The 18841-nt window shown below is 42.1% G+C and overlaps 10 protein-coding genes across 10 annotated transcripts; 1 reads left to right on the top strand and 9 right to left on the bottom strand. All coding sequences in view use genetic code 12, as the record gives it.

The window, feature by feature from the left end:
• Window positions 1-143: 143 nt before the first annotated feature.
• PGUG_04599 (SPX and EXS domain-containing protein) lies at window positions 144-2777 on the bottom strand (the record flags this gene model as incomplete). Its single annotated transcript, XM_001483820.1, has 1 exon — window positions 144-2777. One exon carries the CDS (start codon window positions 2775-2777, stop codon window positions 144-146), a length of 2634 nt encoding a protein of 877 aa, XP_001483870.2.
• A 768-nt stretch (window positions 2778-3545) lies between these two features.
• On the bottom strand, window positions 3546-5111 carry PGUG_04598 (MFS transporter; the record flags this gene model as incomplete). The annotated part of the gene is made up of 1 exon (XM_001483819.1): window positions 3546-5111. The coding sequence occupies one exon, from the start codon at window positions 5109-5111 to the stop codon at window positions 3546-3548; it is 1566 nt and encodes a 521-aa protein (XP_001483869.2).
• A 332-nt stretch (window positions 5112-5443) lies between these two features.
• On the bottom strand, window positions 5444-7549 carry PGUG_04597 (CocE/NonD family hydrolase; the record flags this gene model as incomplete). Its single annotated transcript, XM_001483818.1, has 1 exon — window positions 5444-7549. One exon carries the CDS (start codon window positions 7547-7549, stop codon window positions 5444-5446), a length of 2106 nt encoding a protein of 701 aa, XP_001483868.2.
• A 1478-nt stretch (window positions 7550-9027) lies between these two features.
• PGUG_04596 (type I glyceraldehyde-3-phosphate dehydrogenase) lies at window positions 9028-10029 on the bottom strand (the record flags this gene model as incomplete). Its single annotated transcript, XM_001483817.1, has 1 exon — window positions 9028-10029. The coding sequence occupies one exon, from the start codon at window positions 10027-10029 to the stop codon at window positions 9028-9030; it is 1002 nt and encodes a 333-aa protein (XP_001483867.2).
• Window positions 10030-10525: 496 nt separating this feature from the next.
• PGUG_04595 (uncharacterized protein) lies at window positions 10526-11509 on the bottom strand (the record flags this gene model as incomplete). The annotated part of the gene is made up of 1 exon (XM_001483816.1): window positions 10526-11509. The coding sequence occupies one exon, from the start codon at window positions 11507-11509 to the stop codon at window positions 10526-10528; it is 984 nt and encodes a 327-aa protein (XP_001483866.2).
• A 654-nt stretch (window positions 11510-12163) lies between these two features.
• Window positions 12164-13450, top strand: PGUG_04594 (glycoside hydrolase family 27 protein; the record flags this gene model as incomplete). Its single annotated transcript, XM_001483815.1, has 1 exon — window positions 12164-13450. One exon carries the CDS (start codon window positions 12164-12166, stop codon window positions 13448-13450), a length of 1287 nt encoding a protein of 428 aa, XP_001483865.2.
• Window positions 13451-13716: 266 nt separating this feature from the next.
• On the bottom strand, window positions 13717-15339 carry PGUG_04593 (putative hydrolase; the record flags this gene model as incomplete). Its single annotated transcript, XM_001483814.1, has 1 exon — window positions 13717-15339. One exon carries the CDS (start codon window positions 15337-15339, stop codon window positions 13717-13719), a length of 1623 nt encoding a protein of 540 aa, XP_001483864.2.
• A 555-nt stretch (window positions 15340-15894) lies between these two features.
• On the bottom strand, window positions 15895-16449 carry PGUG_04592 (copper transporter family protein; the record flags this gene model as incomplete). The annotated part of the gene is made up of 1 exon (XM_001483813.1): window positions 15895-16449. The coding sequence occupies one exon, from the start codon at window positions 16447-16449 to the stop codon at window positions 15895-15897; it is 555 nt and encodes a 184-aa protein (XP_001483863.1).
• Window positions 16450-16741: 292 nt separating this feature from the next.
• PGUG_04591 (uncharacterized protein) lies at window positions 16742-17755 on the bottom strand (the record flags this gene model as incomplete). The annotated part of the gene is made up of 1 exon (XM_001483812.1): window positions 16742-17755. The coding sequence occupies one exon, from the start codon at window positions 17753-17755 to the stop codon at window positions 16742-16744; it is 1014 nt and encodes a 337-aa protein (XP_001483862.2).
• A 100-nt stretch (window positions 17756-17855) lies between these two features.
• PGUG_04590 (uncharacterized protein) lies at window positions 17856-18470 on the bottom strand (the record flags this gene model as incomplete). The annotated part of the gene is made up of 1 exon (XM_001483811.1): window positions 17856-18470. One exon carries the CDS (start codon window positions 18468-18470, stop codon window positions 17856-17858), a length of 615 nt encoding a protein of 204 aa, XP_001483861.1.
• Between the last annotated feature and the right edge of the window lie 371 nt (window positions 18471-18841).

Genomic DNA, 18841 nt, shown 5'->3' with positions numbered 1-18841 from the left:
TCTGGAAAGAGACAAGACAATCGACCTCCGCACTTTAATGGTATCGTTAATTCATATTTATATATCTTAGCAGCTGAAGTAGAAAGTCCACCAGATCCAAAAGTCACTGCACAAGCTCCACATTCTACTTGACCAATTCACACCTAGTCCTCTTCTGCTTCAAATGTCTGTTGCCTTTGAAAATCTTTAACATGTGCTCTATTGATCGCTTCTCTCATGTTTTCAATTACAGAACCACGCCGTGATTTCAAGCTAGTCGAATGATTTCCTGCTTGGCGTGGATGTGAGATCTCCGATATCTCGCCAATACCAATAGGCAGTGAACTCATGGTCAAATTTGAGCCTTCATTAGTCTTTCCCGTGGATAAAGCGTTCATAAAAGATGGGTCCACATGTTTCAAGATTCTGTTGTCTATTTGTGAGCTTGGCAAATAAGGCAATGGTACCTCACGGTATGCTTTCGAGAGGGCAAGGTTCGTAATGTGCTCATTTTCTATACGGAAAAAAACCCAGATGAATCTTCGTATAACCTCAACAACCGCAATAATGTAGGCGACTAGTGCAGATTGTTGAACTTGGGCGCCAAAAAAAACATAAAAAACCCATTGAAACCTTATAGTGAAATTGGCAAAGATGGCACAATAGTAGATGGAAGGTCTCTTAAAAAGTAAGGTATCTCTCAAAAGAAAGTTTTTGGATTGGGGTTGCATCAACGACCAGTCAACGAACGTATCCCATGAGCCGGCGTAAAGGGAATTGAGTAAAGCACCCGAAATAAGGGCAATTCGATTTCTCTCAGATCTGTCCATGCGGTACGCACCCAATAAGAGATAGTATACGGCGGAAACAAAGTACTTGAACATGTTTGCAAAATGAGGAAACCAGTCACCTGTGTCTTTGAAAAGACGAGCACATTGAAGGAGCCGCCAAATGGCTGGTAAAGCGCTGAAAAATCCCATGGCACTAGAGTTGGCTGGTGAACAGGTGTTTTTGCTGTCTTCCAACATGCCAGACCAGTGGTGTGAATATGCACAGAAGAAAAATGGAATGTGGCTGGCACTGTAAGCCAAAGAGCATAGAATGTTTCCCAAGAGGAAATCTCGAAATTCAACATGATAATACCCTGAAAGAAGTAGCCTCCATGCCGCTTTTCGCATCCATCGCCTACTGGAACCATACAAGTGATTTCCTGGCCAAAATAGCAAAACCAGTACGGTAACGAGGAACAACCATGGACATAAGGTTCCCAGCAAGATGCTGGGCCATAGGCTTCCAAGGCCAAAGCACCCAAAAAAGAACACTAAGCCAAATCCCAAGCATGCTAGACTCATGAACTGCTCGTTGTTGAGGGCCGTGGAGAAATCCATATCGAAAATTAGCCTGTAATTGATACCAAGCCAATCAAACACATATATGTTAATGCCAAAAAGAATTATCATGAGCTCAACAAGAAAAATGCCTCCCCATATTTGCACAAGAAACTTTCCCTCGGCATTCTGCCCCGATACCCATGAGTTCCAAGCAAGCCTTGCTGTAAAAGCAAACACAGAAACCCCAACTACAAACAAAGCAAAAAAAGTGAACAATGAATGATAAAACGGCTTCAGTACAGCAAGGTTGTTGAAAGAGTAATAATGTCTTCTTAGATTTTCAAACGTTGTCTTGCGGTCAGCAGCTGTTTGTCCATAATTTTCACCGTACAATGCCTTGGTCTGAGCGACTAATTTGTCCAATAAATCATTAGTTTCGAAACCTAGTTTCGTGCTTCTGCTCCAAACGTTTTCGTTGTACTTGGAGCTATTTATGACCCTGAAGAATTCTGTTTCTAGTTTCTGGACGATGGTTCGGTTCAAGTTCACATACGACTGCAACAATATGATCGATCTATAGTACTCGAAGATGGCACTCTTTAGTTGTTCCTCAGCATGATGTAACTTGACATGACTATTGTGCTTCAGTCTCATCGATTCCAATTCATCTTTATCCATAGTTTCAAAGCCACGACTCATTTCTTCATAGCCTGAGGAAGTTGCTCCGAGTGGTTCGCTATAACCTTCATGAAAAACACTCCGATCCACTGTGCTCGAGGACTCTTCTAAACTGTAGAGATCCAGTTTCAGCGGTGGTCTACAATGAGGTAACTGCTCAACATGGGCCCGAATATGCATCGTATACGGTAAAGAAGTCCTTGCTTCGGTCTCGCAATCTGGTAGCGATTCCAGATCACTAGAACTTTTGGTGGACTTGGTAGATTTAGTAGTCTTGAGGGATTGCTTGGAATTTGCCACTTTTCGATGCGTTTGGTTCTGGTTCTTTGCTTGGTCTTTTGAGCAATCTCGTTGTTCACGGAGCATGCAAAATTGATCTTGTAGTAGCAAAAACCGATCCATGAGCTCTTGTTCTTTCTGAACATAAAAAGCTTCCGCTTTGAGGAGTTCGCCACTAAACCAATCAGCAAAAGTCTTTGGTCCAATGGCAGCGGTGTCAAGTTTTCCTTTTTGTAGAAGGGTTCTGTTATCATTTCTAATCACCAAAGGTGTTTCTGATGAACTTCCAGTCTCTTCGGATATAAAACCATTCTGAGAACCTCTCTTTACAGTGGTGTACAAACTGACCGCATGTCTAAGAGGGGTCGACTCATCAACCCTTATGACATCGGACCATGGCAGTATAGTATACGCCAATTCTTCGAGTAATTTTTTGCCAAACTCGAAATCTATATATTGGTTTTTCCACTCCGAGACCAATATTGTATCGCTTCCAATGTTCAAGATCATACAGTAGCAGATTTAGTGTTGGTTAGAATGCTGTTTTCGTAGGTATCGCTTTCAGATCATGGATTTATAGTGTAGATCTAGATGAGTGATGTTAATTTTACAATGATTTTTAGAGTTCGCGCGGTAATCTTTAGCGATCCGGTTCCGTAAATTACGAAGCTCGTACGACTGTAAACTAAATTCCCAGGAAAAAGTTTTATAAATTTAGAGAAATCAACGGAAAGTGAACTGGAGGAGCGTTATGTGATCGTGTGATATAGCCGATTTGAGTAAAATTTCTCCGAAACCTGCTCATGATCTTCGGTTATCTAAGACGCTTTGAAACGCAATTTGGACATGTAGGCGAATGGAACGAAAGATTAGTACCAAGGTTTTGCCGCTGAAAAGTCAAAGCATCATTTTACTTGATAAGCTAAGAACCAACTATTAATAATAGTCCTTTCTCATATAAGATGAAAGCGTTCTATGACTTTAAGATGTCAAAAATAACAAGTAATTTGAAACTGCTACAACTGCTATCTCCTCCTTGAGAGATAAGCATCCGCTGAAACGTTTCACTACTGAAGTTCGTTCCAATGTGAAAAGCTTATCTTTTGCGAAATCTGAAATTTCGCAGCCATTTCTCAATTAAAATTGTGAAGATAGAAGACGATAAACCAGAGTATTAGTGCAAATGAACGCTAACATCTATGGTAGCATAAACTTTACATTATTTATAAAATTGTTTCAAACTGTTTCATATTCTCTGGATCACATTTACCAACCCTTCTATACCGATCTTTTCTGCGATGGCTCGAATGGAAAGAGCAATGCTATAAACCCAATGATACCTATGACGGCTCCACTAATCCAAATAGGCACAGAGGATCCCGACTTCTGGCCATAATAGTAAATAACTGGTGCCAAAGCTCCAGCTGCTCTAGAGCTCACCAACGCAATGGCTCCACCAGTGGTTCTGGCTGCGGCTGGAAACACCTCCGGGGTGTAGGCATACAAAACCGCGTAGTAGATGTTGATAAAGAAATAGGTTGCAGAAGCAAATCCAACATCTCCCTGTTGAGTTCTTACGGTGGTATAGCCAAACAAAATTGCCATACCGGAAAGCCCTCCGAAGCACATGGCTCCTCTTCTTCCAATTCTCGGTGTTCTGGCCAACACGGCCGCAATACAAGGTCCAAAAGAGCCAACAAACGTACTTATGGTGGTGTTACGGTAGACGATGTAAGTGGAATTGCCGGTATCACCTCCATGAAGACCAATGTAAATGTATAAGAAGTTGAAGAAGGTGTTGTAGGAGATTCCAATCAAGAACCAGGAAATGAAAATCAAGGTTGTGGAGTAGCTGACCCTCTTGTCTGCGAACAACAAACGACAATTTTTTTTGATTCCTTCAAAAGTGTTCTTGATAGTGTAGACTTTTTCATTAAAGAGATCTGCTCCTTCCACCTCTCCGCATTCTTGCAATTGCTCCACAGTCAAGGAGCACTCCCTGTTGTACTTTTGGGAAATTTTTTTCAAGGCCTCTACTGCTTCGGCGTCTCTGCCATTGACGATCAAGTATTTCGGAGTCTCATCCAACTTGAACACAAAAAGTCTCAATAAAGCTGCAAACAACACAATTCCAGAGTTGGTATACCAGCAGTACCTCCAGCCTCTGTTTTCATGCGATGGACAGTCGTCGGCAGATGCACACGAGTGGTTAGGAATAAAAGCCCAGGCAATTAAAACGGCAATGGTTTGACCTACTCCCCACCAGGTGGCCATAAAAGTTGTTAGCCACGAGTATGGTGAAGGGCAATACTCCAAGAAAACAGCCACATCCAACGCAATGTTTCCACCAGCACAAAATGCACTCATGAACATGAATATACAGTATGTGATGTAAGAGTCCATCGCACCGGTGAGGATACCAAAGAGAGCAGCAAGTAACAAAGACGCATTAAACGCAAACTTACGGCCTATTATGTCACCGCCGAAACCCCAGAAAATCGAGCCAAAGATAAGACCAAAGTAGAACACTTCTGTAGCCGCTGGGAAGTCATGGCCAAATTGCCTATCGACCGATGCCTTCACCGAACTTTGAATGTATTCCAACTGCGAGTCAGCCGAATATCCAAAGCCCGCGATACAGAAAAGCTTAACGTGAAACCAGGTGAATCCAATCTGGTCAAGAGCATTGTTAACAAGAAACATCTTTTTGGACATTGCAACATCTTTGCCCTGAGTAATATCTGCTTGTGTAACTTCTGGCTCCAAATCCACATCTCGGGCTTCCTCCGAGATACTTGAGCCAGACTCACGAACCAGCTCCTGGTACTGCTGTTTGGGGCTCATGATATAATTAAAGACGGCTAATATTGAGCTTTGTGAAGATTATTGAATTCCTCCGTTGAGCCATGTTCCTGTTCATATATAGTTCATAGCTATCACCCAAATAGGCAAACTGATGCATTGTAATCTCCTCTATGACGTACTCTTATCCTGGCTTTCTCAAGTAAAAATACGATCCCGAATTGGAAAGTCCCGCGAGAGGAAGGTTTGCATTCACCGATGCAGATGGCCGTTGATGCGGCGCGATCGTGGGGCTCAGAGACGCACGCTGACGCTCGTCCGCGCACCCAGTTGCCCAAAATCAAATTACGGCGTTTACAGTAGCCCCACATACATTATATGAAATCCCTAGCTATGGTGTTTTCCCAGGTCTTTTCAAACACCTTGACGTTGTTTTCAAACGCTTGTAGGCCATTCTCCAAGTAAAAGTTTTTTTCATCCGATTTCATTGTGGACGTAGTTAACAATTTCACCTGCCAATCGTCTTCAGCTCTGCCCACGGTAAGTTCCCAATCGCATTTGTTGTAAGCGGATAATGGATTCTTCTCTTTAATTGACCATACATTTTTGTTCCAGGACCCCAACTCAGCTCCGTTGTGAACTATGGTTCTCTTTCCTTCATCGGAAAAGTCATTGATAGTCCAAGTTCCATTGATGTAATCGTGAACCACTTCTCTTGTTCTGGCCTCTTTTCTTAAAATTTTTCTCTCGCATGGAGCTAAGGATTCAGGAAGTGGCCAGGATCTGACCTCAAAACCGTCGGTATTCACCATCGGCAACGATAAAGAAGAGCCAGAAAAGATCTTCAACGTTGGAGTTTTGGAAGATGGCCATGAAGAAGGCCAGTCTGCGGTACTCAACGAGAGTCTAATTCTGTGTCCCTTGGCAAATTTGTAGCCAATTGCATCCAACTTGATAGTAAATTCGTATTTCTTTCCAACCTCAAGATGCTGGGGATTGGTTTCGTCTCCAACAAGATGAGACAAGTTGGCTATTCCCCATGAAACCAAATAATTTTCTTTTGTATGGGGGTTCAAATCAACTAAACGCACTGTAAGGTTGGCCAATTCACTGTCACTGGAGACTTTGGCTTTGAAAATTGGAAATCCCAAAAATTGGAAATCTTGTTGCAAAGCACCAGAATCAATGGTGAGACATTTACTGTCTTCAATTTTTTGGTCGGTGGGAAAATCACCGTCTTGGCCAAATGGGCACCATGTTCCTCGAAATAGACCGTGTTCCATAGCCCCGGAGAACTCTAAATGGCTTGTATTCTCAACCTTATCTTCTGTCAAACAAACCAGATTTGCATCCATTTTGAGTTCGAAGAAGTTTTCTGGAGATACACTTTGCGACACCCATTTACCGTCTCTGTACTCATAACTCTCCGAAACCGACGTAGGATCTTGAATGTAAGCACTCAACTTGGCCAATTTTTCTAAATCAAAGTCTTTAGGAAGACTTAAACTGGCTGCAACTTTTGCCTTGATTTCTTCGTCTGTGGTCAAATACTTGTCAAACCACGACACCGCAACCTGATTATAGCCCATCCCCGGGTAAGGTGTAGCCACCTCTGGGTACTCGTGGACCCAAGGACCAACAATGCCTTTACTCTCTGGGTTTGGCAAGTTCTCCATCATGCGAAAAATGGCATTAGTATAGCCATCTCTCCAACCTCCAACCGCCAAAACTGGAATATCAACCTTACTATAGTCTTCACAAACACTTCCATGTTTCCAAAAATCATCTCTTCTTTGGTGCTTGAGCCATTCGATAGCATTAGGTTCGGTCTCAAGTCTCTGAAACCAATTATCTCTCCAGTCTTTACGAATTCGAGGATCCTGTGGCCTAGCATTATAGGCAAACATAGTAGAAGCCCACCACAACATATCTGAAGCCAAGAGACACCCTCCTCTGTAATGGACATCATCCGCATATCTATCATCTGTTGAGCATAAAGTTATGATGGTTTTAAGAGCTGGGTGCTGACGAAAAGCAGCCTGAAGTCCATTAAAACCACCCCAAGATTTTCCAAACTGGCCAATATTACCATTGGACCACTTCTGCGAAACAATCCAGTTGAAAACTTCCATATTGTCATCTTGCTCTTGCTCAAGGTACTCCCCAAGTAGAACACCATCTGAATCTCCACATCCTCTCATATCCACTCTAATCAGCGCAAGTCCATGTCCCGCATAATATGGGTGTCTAATACTGTCTCTGATAGCTGTAAAGTCGTTCTTTCTGTAAGGCAAGTACTCTACCAAAGTTCCCACTTTTTTATGCCCATCATTAGCCTCTCTTGGAATCCAAATGTGAGCGTAAAGAACCGCTCCATCCTTCATAGGAATCGGGACATTTTCCAATTTCACAACTTCAAAGGGCAATTCACTAGCTTCCACCGTCGTACAGTACTCCGAATCTTTGACGTTGAACACCATTTGTTTTTTTTCTACTTTTGGAACCAAAAAACCGTGGTCTCTTTAACGGGACCATACTATGAGCCCCGCATCCATGCTGCATGAACGCGCATAACTCTAATCTACGTCAAACCAAAACGGAAGCGATAGGCGCATGATGCATATCCTATACATGACGTCCAGAGGGAAGCGATAAGCGAAAGCAGTCCCTGAACTCCAGAAGAGAAGCGATAAGCGATGGTTGGAGATAATAGCCTTACGAACGGCCGATTTCTTATCGCAGCTAATCTCATTGCTGCAAATAGTAATTAGTTCCTTACTTCGGCTGGCCGAGTTTTCGTTACACTGTCTGAGGAATTGCAGCAATATTCAATTTATCACTACATCATAAAATGAAATAGAAAATATGGAAGCGAGGAAATTTCTTCATCAACCATAGTTTTTACTTTAAGATCAGGTGTGCATTTATGGTCAGAATAGTTAGAGGGCAAACTTCGAAGGAGTCGAATGGGTCTTTTTGATGGGTTTGCACGTAGATTCCTGCATTCTACAGCAGTTAATAACTAGATCAAGGTTATTGTTGGATTATTAACTGATTACGTGACGATATCGTGGAATCTACACTAATACTCTATTGGTGATACAGTGTCCCATCCCTAAGCATATCAATCGAAATCTTCCTAGATTCAATCGTTTTATCCTTTAGATCCTATAATAGTCTACTATCCTAACTAGTAATCTAAATTGTTCGCTTCAAGTTCCATATTGAGAATTTTCTTCTCTTGATAAAGTGTGGAACCATTACCCGGCGATATTGCCCTTGTGCAGTATGATGACGATTATCTAATAGAAGCTCTGCGCAGTTCAACAGTTATCAACGAAGTCACTAAATCAAATATGACCAACAAAGTAATAGTTTTGTCAATTGGAAATCTGATTAAATTTGAAACAGATACGCTATCAGTTTTATACACAATCTTACTCATATTGATTATTTTTATCATCGTGAAATTTTATGCGAATTAATCACATTTTCCATTTATTAATCTATACCACTTTCTCTCTTGCCGAATCGCATGCTTACTCAGATTCAAAGGCAAGAATGTGGTGTAAGCGGTCATATCATGCCTCTTTGCAAAAGTGCTGCCGTTTGCTTGACAGCTGAAATACACATATATAGCGACAACACACTACCATAGTACTTGATATGTTGCAAGAACTAGCATCAAGCATTACCTTTAAGCGTGGTAGGAAGGATTACATCATTGAATATCCGGTATCACGTACTACACTCGATAGATTCAGCGAGATGTGTGACTAGACATATATCGTGCATGAGATATCTCTGATAAGAATTTAAGCAACTCAAAACTTTCTCAGAAAGACAACGGTTATAGTGCATACCCTTGTAGATTTATTCAACTCTAACCATAATCCTTATATGTATAAATATTCTTTCCACTCTTGTTTTATTATTCAATTGAGCTCTTATCGATTTTTCACTTTTTTGCAACATGCTCCAACAAGTCAACCACTCTACTGGAATACCCATATTCGTTATCATACCAAGCGATCAACTTGACAAATGTCGGAGACAACAATATACCAGCTTTTTGGTCAAAAATCGTGGAGTATGTAGAACCAAGGAAATCGGACGAAACTACAGAATCTTCAGTGTAGCCCACGATACCCTTCAAAGGACCTTCGGCCGCCGCTCTGACAGCAGCTGAGATTTCTTCGTAGGTGGTAGACAGCTTCAATTTCACAGTCAAGTCTACCACAGAAACATCAGAAGTTGGCACACGTAACGACATTCCAGTAATTTTTCCATTCAACTCAGGAAGCACCTTTCCCACAGCCTTAGCAGCACCTGTGGAAAGTGGAATAATGTTTCCAGAAGCAGTTCTTCCCTCTCTCCAATTCTTGTGTGAGGGTCCATCTACAGTCTTCTGGCTTGCGGTAAATGAGTGAACGGTAGTCATCAAGCCTTCTTGGATTCCAAATTTGTCGTTGATGATTTTGACCAAAGGTGCCAATCCGTTGGTTGTACACGAGGCATTGGAAACAATGTCAATGTCCAGAGTATACTTTTCCTCATTGACCCCTACTACAAACATAGGAGCGTCCGAAGATGGAGCGGTAATCACAACTTTCTTGGCACCGGAATCAATGTGTTTCTGAGCACCAGCCTTGGTCGTGAAAACTCCAGTAGACTCTATGACGTAGTCTACGCCTGTTTTTCCCCAGGGAATTGAACTTGGGTCCTTTTCACCAAAAACCCTGATGGAATGGCCATTGACAATGAGAAATTCACCATCACTTTTCACCTCACCTTTGTATTGGCGGTGGGTGGAGTCATACTTGAACATATAAGCAGCATAGTCAGCAGCAATAAAAGGATCATTGATTGCTACCACATTGATGTCTGGTCTCTCAAGAGCAATTCTCAATACTAAGCGGCCGATACGACCAAATCCATTTATACCAACACTAATGGCCATTTTTCAATTCTGGTGAGTACCAGATTCATCGCCTATTTATATCTGGTCTACATGAAAAAGAAAGGGTCTCGATGACAAATGTGTACGCTAGATGACCACCTGTAAAAGGTCACCTATCTGCTCTGGGTAAAAATGTAGTCTCGTGGTGCAAGATGACAAATAGGTGTTGCCTAAAACATTCATTATTTGCTCAAATGAGGTCACGATAATAGAAAGTCGTTCCATATTCGATCTGGTGCTATCCTGGAAATACGCTGGTCTTGCGATATGTGTGCTGTATATTTTGAGGAGCTTTAATCTACTACCTGATAAGATGTTTTGACATTATCTACTTGCATATGATGACAGTTATTTTTTATGTTCGCATGCATAAATAGGTTTGACGTACGCACCTCGTAATTAGATGCAAACGATGATTTTGCTAAATGAGCCAAGTTTCAATTCAATTCATAAACAGTACTAGAAGCCTTACACATATCACTCAATGAAACCACATCTATAATTGTTCGTTTTTCAAGTACTGGGTCACCATGTCTCGGATCGAGGTCTCGAGGTCAATGAACTCAAATCCTAGAAGCTGTCTCGTCTTCGAGTTATCAAATAGATCGTCTTTTCCGTCAGCATCTGGGTTACCGGGTGGAAGGTTTAAATGTGAGAACTGCTTGCGAATAATGTTCAATGCCAATTGCTGCGAAAAATTGGATTCAGCCATAAGTAATCTCTTGCCCGCAAAATCCCTTTCAACAGCTAGTACGTGTGCCTTGGCTACATCTCTCACGTCAATAAAAGGCCGCCGTTTCGTGGCAACTTCGTCACCTTCTTTCAATCTTGTTAATGAGCAGATCATCTCGGCCGAGAGATTGAGGGTTCCTTTTGCATCCTCATCAAATGCCTGAGGACCAAAAACATAGGCTGGGTTTATCAGGGTGAATTCAAACCCTACGTTTTTATCCTTCACAAAGTCCCACGCTACCTTTTCGGCGTATTTTTTCGAGGCATGATATGCGAGTCTTCCATCGGCCTTTGCCATTTCCCAAGTCACACTATTCCACGTTGATTCAGTCGCTGTACGTCCAGGAGTCAAAAGATCCGACAAAGCCACGTATGAAGACGTAAGGATCACTTTTTTGATGTTGTGGCCAAATTCATAAATGGCATTGAGGGCATTCTTGGACCCTTCGAGGGCCGGAATCATGGTATCTTTTTCTGGGTCTTTTGCGTTCATTGTGACTGGAGAAGCCGTGTGGATGAAAACAGAGATCTCTGGATGTTTTTGCAAAACCTGATTGAAAGCACCGGGATTTTCTAACTTTTCTGCAATCTCATATGTGAATTTTTCACTGTTGAAAAGTTGCCTTAATCTCTCACCTTTAGCTGCACTTCGAACCGACCCAATCACAAAATATCCCTTCAGAAGCGAAAGCTTGATGATGTGTTGGGCAACATAGCCCGTGGCGCCGGAAATGAAAATTGTTGTCATTGGAGGTGCTGATCCTGCCTTGCCTTTTATAGGTTTTGACGTGTCGGAGATTGCGGAGATAATATGTCAAGAACCACTAAGCCACTGGAACGTGGAACACGTCTCTGTGGCAAATAGACAATGGAACAAGTTCACAATTGATGACAGAATGGACAAAAGGAAAGAATACAAGGAAGCTTGAAAAGGAATGTAATTGAAATTGAAAATTTCCTGAAGTGAAGAAGAAGCTCAAGGAAGATAGAGCTCGTTTTCTCCTTTTTATGTAAAGAACAGAAAAGTCTTCAAGTAAACAATTGCTATCTCCTTGACCCACTTGCATTCATTGTAAATTTTGTATTTGCTGTGAAATCTCGACAAATTCAGCATCGGCAAATGGCTGCGAAAACCTCTTGGTCCTCAATCTCAACATAAATGCAATTAACCCCAAAAAGACATCCTGTTTTGTACCTTAACCATTGTCCTATCTTCATGTTTCCAAATCATCACATTCATTTATCAGCTTGAAAAATCGATCTGACCGGAAAGTATTTCGTCGCAACCGTCAGTGCTGCACGTCGCTGCGCAATAATTGGGGTATCCCCTCAACTCATTTTTCCGCATCGTTATATAAGAGCGACTGAACAATGTGGGCTGCTCCTCTAACCTCAATTGACTATGCGTATCCTATTACTTTTCATTTTTGGGTTTTCTTTGACTTTAGCATTTGACAATGGCTTGGGAAAGAAGCCGCAAATGGGCTGGAACTCGTGGAACAAGTTTGCATGCAACATCAATGAGACGGTTATCCTTCAAACCGCCGAGAAAATGAAAGAGCTTGGTCTTTTGGAGTATGGCTACGAATATATAGTCATGGACGATTGTTATGCGTTGAAGGAACGGGACCCCATATCGCATAAAATGGTGGAAGATGCTGCAAAATTTCCAAATGGTATACGCAGTCTCTCCAGGAGGATCCATGAATTGGGGTTCAAATTTGGTATGTATTCTTCGGCGGGAAAGTACACCTGTGCTGGATACCCTGGGTCCTTACACTATGAAAAAATTGATGCTGAAACGTTTGTCAATGATTGGGAAATCGACTACTTGAAATACGACAATTGCTTCAATGAAGGTAATAGTGGAACTCCCCAAATCAGCTACCAAAGATACGAGGCAATGTCCAAAGCACTTCTACAGACCGGAAGACCTGTTTTCTACTCCTTGTGCCAATGGGGAGAAGACCAGGTTTGGGACTGGGGTTCAACGGTTGCAAATTCTTGGCGCATCACCGGCGATATATACGACTCTTTTGATCGCTACGACGATAGGTGTCCCTGTCAGACTTATGATTGCAGAGCCGTCCAGGGTGGTATGTGCTCCATGACCAACATACTAGAGAAAGCTGTACCTTTAGGTCAAAAGGCTGGTCCATTTCTGGGATGGAACGACTTGGATAGCTTGGAAGTTGGTAATGGTGGAATGTCTACCGACGAGTACAAGGCACATTTCACCTTGTGGGCAATTCTCAAGAGCCCTCTAGTGTTGGGCAACGATGTAACTGATATGTCAAAGGAAGATTTTAACATCGTCACCAATAAGGCAATTATCGCTATCAACCAAGACGACTCAAATCCAGCATATCGAGTGTGGAAAAAACCTGTTAGTGGTGGTCATTTACACTTGTTCACCAACATTTTGAAAGATGGAACATTTGCTGTAACTTTGTTCAATAGCGGCAACAAAGTGAATAACACTGTTTTGAACTTTGAAGATATTTTCCTCACTGATAGAGTTAATGCTGCAAAAAGTTTCGAATTCACCGAATTATGGACAAACGAAACTACTTTGGTGAGCAAAGAATTGTCAACGTCAATTGATGCCCACCTGGTAAAAATATGGTGGTTGAACTGTCCTAAGGATATATGTAACAAGACCACGAGTGTTATGCACGATGAATTATAGTGATGAAACGAGCAAAGAGCTAAGAGAAAAGAGCTAAGAGCAAAGATTTAAGAGCTATAGTGAAGCGTGGGGAGAAGGTGAAAAAGTTGAGAGAAATTTCAGTGATAGAATTAAGCCAGGTTTAGTGATGGTGGAGATAGTGATGACAGTGATCAATTTAGTGGTGAATGTATGAAAAAATAAATAATATTGTAGACAAGTGGCCCGCATCACTTGGTCAGATTATAGGTAGTATATGCGCATGGTATCTCAGTCGTTCATAGCCATCAATTTTCTTGCAAATGGCGCCGAAGAATAGAAACCCAAAGACCGATGGTGGCAGTTCCCTTGGTATTTGTCCGCGGCCCTCTTCTTGCTATGATGCCGTCGTGGGCATTCCACGCATCTATGTACACTGGAACCTTGATCCAGTCGATGTTATTGAGGTTTTCAATGATATAACGTTTATCCTCGCTGAGGTTTAACTTTGATTTTGGTGTGAAAACGGGAAACTTGGTGAGGTCTTTGGTCATAAGGGTTTGCAAGTGGCGGTCGATTGCAGCATCATTTGCAGCGGCATCGATGTCAACGGCGCGAAGTCCTTTGGTGAACTTCAGGATAATCAGGTTGTTGGCATCGGCGTCTGTCTCGTCAACCTCGGTCTCGGTGTCTTCCTCTCGAAGTTCTTCCGCCGTTTCGTCGTCGTTGGTAATTCTGGGACTCTTTCCTGTAATTCGAGCTTCAGCATATAACATATTTTCCATGGCATTTTCGGTCAACTCCGAGGTATCTCCTTTAAAGGTATCATGGCGGGCTAGTTTTTTGCGCTGTGCTCGTCTATTCTGACCAATTTCGGCATCTTCAGGATCTACAGGCTTAGTTCCGTAAACCGATCCTTTGACCTTATCCCAATGTGAAGCTACTTGCGGAGTGGAGATGATTTGCAACTTGATATAGCTGTACATCGAAGCAAATGAAGACCCAATGATGATCACAGGTATCCATATTGGAAGGAGAAGCAGCATCACTGCCACTACGACAACAAAGCGAGCGAATCTATTGCGTCTCCAAAAAGAAGTGCCTTCCTGGATATTCCCCTTATCGGAACTCGTTGGTTCGAGGACATGAGATCTGGTCAAGTCGACGAACTTGGGCCGTACATGCGACCGACCGATGTGAGCTTGCGGCAAGTCTTTCAAATACTTGATTTTGATGATACTCCACTGGTCGAAAGGCGAGTGTTGGGAAATGAAAGATGTGAAAAATGGCACTGTGCGATCGTTGCGAACATTAGCCAACAAGATGTGTTTTTGGAACCGTAAAAGACCCTTGATGTACTTCTTTTCCGGGTCTGCCATCGATACCAATGTGCTCTGGGAGTCGGTGAGGAACATTTGGGTTCCCGTGTACCCAAAAAGGTACTGGCCGAGAGCATTGGCGGTTCTATCAAAGACATTATTGTTGAGGAATTCCACACCAACGTGAGGCGTAGCAAAGGTGGTGAAGAATACAGGCTCCACGATATCGAAAAACCCAATTTCTTCAAGCATTCCAATCACATATCGTGAGATGAGACCTCCCAATGAGTAGCCAACAAGACTGATTTTTTCCACCTTCAAGTTGTTTTCCTGGCGGAGGGTTTCGATCTCATAAAGAATATCGGTGATCACTCGCTCGGCATTAAGCTTGAGCCCATCAAAAGTCTTCCAAAACCGAAAAGATGACGGGCGTAACGTGACAATTTTGTGTTTGGACTCGCTGGGCAAAAGTGTCTTGATGCACCGCTCTATAGATTGCATGTGATTCGGTCCACCCAAAAGACCATGTACAAGCACAAAGAGATGTGTCGGCTTGGGCTTCGAACTCACGGTGACAGAAGTTGCCTCGGAGGCGATCGGTGAATCGGTCATAGTGCGAAAGTCGAAACGAACTGGTTGAGAACGTGGAAAAAATTTAGAATCAGCGCGATAAGAATGGTGTCTTGGTGTGGTCTATTTTGGGACTGAGACACTGGACACTGAGGCGAAGCCAAAGTGTGGAAATGAAAGAGAAGGAGAAGTAAAACTAAATGGAGAAAGTAAGAATAAAAGAAAAGGAAAGAGTGAAGTAGAATGTAAAAACAGAGGAAGAAAATGGTGAATAATAAAGGCTTAGGTAAATATAATGGGTTGAACACTAACTTATTCTCTTCCCGTATTCTTCTCGTTTCGCGAGCATTTTCGCACACAAGGAAGAATGCAACAATTTTACCGCGGAAGCGAAGCTCTTACAAAGCGCGCGAGCCGCACCGATTGCAACTTTCAATTGCTGCAAACGCACAAAAGTTGCGAGCGACGGTTGCGAAAAGTTGAACAATGTGAACAATAAAAACAACAGCTCTACTAACAAAAGCCAAGACACTCTTTACTTATCCCCTCGTCAAGTGTATTATTCCTCAATTGCTTTATTCTTTCACTATTTTTTGCCTATTCCTTGCAGCACGAAACCTCCTCCAACGCTGGTGGTTCACTCACTGAAAACGCCATCTTTCCAAAAAAAGCTCCCAAAATACAGCTGATAATCACGTACCCGTTGTAGTACATGAACAACAACATGATAAGGTACGATAAACCCCATTGGATGGTGAATAAACCACACTTGATAACGTGGTTCACGAAAGAAACGTTGGCTGGTTGAAAGAGCCATCTATGACTGAGTGTGTAAAGAATGGGCTGATCTATGGTTTTGGCTTTCTGCGCTCGAGGAGCACAATAGTCACCACTCTTGTCCACACTAGAGTCAGATTCTAATGGAAAAGACCTAACAACTCGCTGAGAATCTACCGCTTTGTCAAATTCTTTAGCCAATCGTGCCAACCACTGAGAAAAGAATACCATCAAGAAAACCCCAATACATGTACCAGCAAACATTCCTTTGGTTCGAACATGCCAACTCCTGGCAATGAAACAACTATCAATGGTGTACCAGTTCCACAACATGGAAATCTTGCACGCATGTTCAGGGCTGCTTCCCATATCCATTTTGAAAGCAGATGAGGTAGCTTTGGAAAAAATCTGATGGTATTTATATCAATTTGTGGTTGAGCAAATTAAATCCATTCTGGTAAGTGTCGATAAGCGATCCACCAGCAAATACGAGAAAATTATTTTGCAGCGAGTAAATTACTCTTTGCAGCAATAGAGTGAGCATTTTGGTGGTTCGAGAATTGGAGCTGAATTGGGAAGAATGAGCAAATTGCAAAAAACCAAATTTATCGAAGAATGAAAGAATCTACTACGAGACGTGAAAGTATATTTTGTTTCGCTTTTCAAGTCAATGCTCAAAAAGATAATCTAGTCTCTTGTTTCCATCGTCTCCATGCTTGGAAAGGTACTGTTCCTTTTCAGAATCACTCATAGCGTCCCACTTGCCTTTTTTATACTTGTTTCTTGCAACATAATAAAACTTGCAAAGAAGAAAAAGGACCACATTCAAGCAACAAATTCCAATAAGGGCCCTATTACCTCGAAAGTAGAGCAGTGCATCGTCAGCACGATAAACGTTTTGTCCTACAATATTTGCTAGTTGCATACCAATATTGGACATTGGGGATGCCACGGTTCTCGTTCTAACGGAATATGAAACTCGAGATATCCAAGACACTAAAACACCCTGAACGTTGGGGGCGACAAGGAGAACAAACATAATTGCATATTTGCCCCATGACAGGATCCACTTGGCATTGGCATATTCAACAGCAATGGGAACTAGCATCCATATTTGTGGAATGATACAAATGAATGCTCTTTCGTCCACAATCTCACTTAAAATCGAGATGCCAATCATAGTGACCATGTAGATAAACTCAATGGGGATGTTGAGAAAAATGGTTTCATTTGTGGAATACCCCATACGCCTCAAAATGATATTCAAGTAGTTTGAAACTGGATAATAGGGAATGAAAAACGTCAACGAAACAAGAAGTAGCGGCCAAATATCGTAATCTGACAAAGCTTGAAAAAATTGCTTCACGCTGACTGCCTGCCGATTGTGCATATCTGATTTGGAAGGATCATCTCGAACCAATCTGTTGGCTATGATTTTCTCTTCTCTTTCAGTGAAATATCCATTTGGAAAAAGCTTGCTCTTCGTTTGTGTTGGTCCGGGAACCATAAAGAAGAAGGAAGCAATTCCAAAAATAAGGGAGATAAGACCTTCATAAAGAAACAACCATCTCCAGCCTTCCTTTCCATCCTCATGTATCGCTAACAACCCAATAGACATCAAGTTACTAATGATACTTGAGAGTGACACAACAGCCCAAAAAAGGGTCAACCTTATTGCCATTTGGTCTCTAGTATAATAGTACGAAAGGTACTGGACAGAGTCTGCAATAAAGCCTCCTTGAGTCACTCCAAGCAAAAATCTCAACGCCAAGAACGATTTTCTACCGGCAAGAAAGAATTGGAACAAAGTGACCAAAAGACCACAATACAACTTGTAGCGGCATCCACCAGTCAGGCCCAAACTTTTTGCCTATCATTTGAGAAGGTATTTCAGTTATTATGAAGCCAATGGATCTTAAATTGCTTCCCAAATTGAAGTCGTTGGTGGACAACTTCAAGTCCTTGAGAATACCACCAGCGATCGCCGATCCAAAGTTTCCTCTATCCATGTTTAAAGAAAAGAACAAAAAACACACTATTGTCAAAATCTTAAAGTCCATCTTCCTGGTGATCTGTCTATCCTCTCTCTTTGTCCATCTAAAGTATGGATCAAACGAAGCAAAGTTTTCCCATTTGGAGGTTGGAAAGTATTTTCTCTGAATCGCTGGATCTGGGTTCTCGAAAACCGATCTTCTTGTAGCTATCTGGTCGTAGTAGTTGGGGTCCCTCTTCTTGAAAATGTCTTTGACGTTTTCGAAACTGAACAAAGAATCCTTGAAAACAATTGGTTCCGCCAAAAGATCAAAATCTTTAGGGAAGTAATCGCCTTTGAAAGATTCATAGGTAGTGAGAGATTCCACCACCACCGATTCCTGGGTCTTCTCAATGTCACTCATTGTGCACAAATCATCCTGAAATTCATCCTGGCTGCTTTATATAGTGGTTACTGTGGAACCAGTAACCACCGCTATACCACACGGCCAATCCCGAGACCGCAACCTTTGTTGCCCGTTTTGGCTGCAAATTATTTTACAAGCCACTGTCGCTAACGCAATAGCACGCAATTTTGGTGTGGTGTCTGAACCCGTATTAGGGTCCAGTGTGGTAAATAAACTTTTGACAGACCAAGCCACCTTCACATACCATAAAGGGTATTAAGCGACTATTTCATTGATGAATACTTATTCGAAATGGCGCCATAGACCTAGAACCAATTTGAAGCGAGACACTGAACCATTTTGGTTCAAACTCAGCTAACACAGCTTGC

This window comes from Meyerozyma guilliermondii, genomic scaffold, assembly GCF_000149425.1.
Source record: "Meyerozyma guilliermondii ATCC 6260 scaffold_5 genomic scaffold, whole genome shotgun sequence".
Lineage (NCBI taxonomy): Eukaryota > Fungi > Ascomycota > Pichiomycetes > Serinales > Debaryomycetaceae > Meyerozyma > Meyerozyma guilliermondii.
This window is presented reverse-complemented; position numbering and strand designations above follow the sequence as displayed.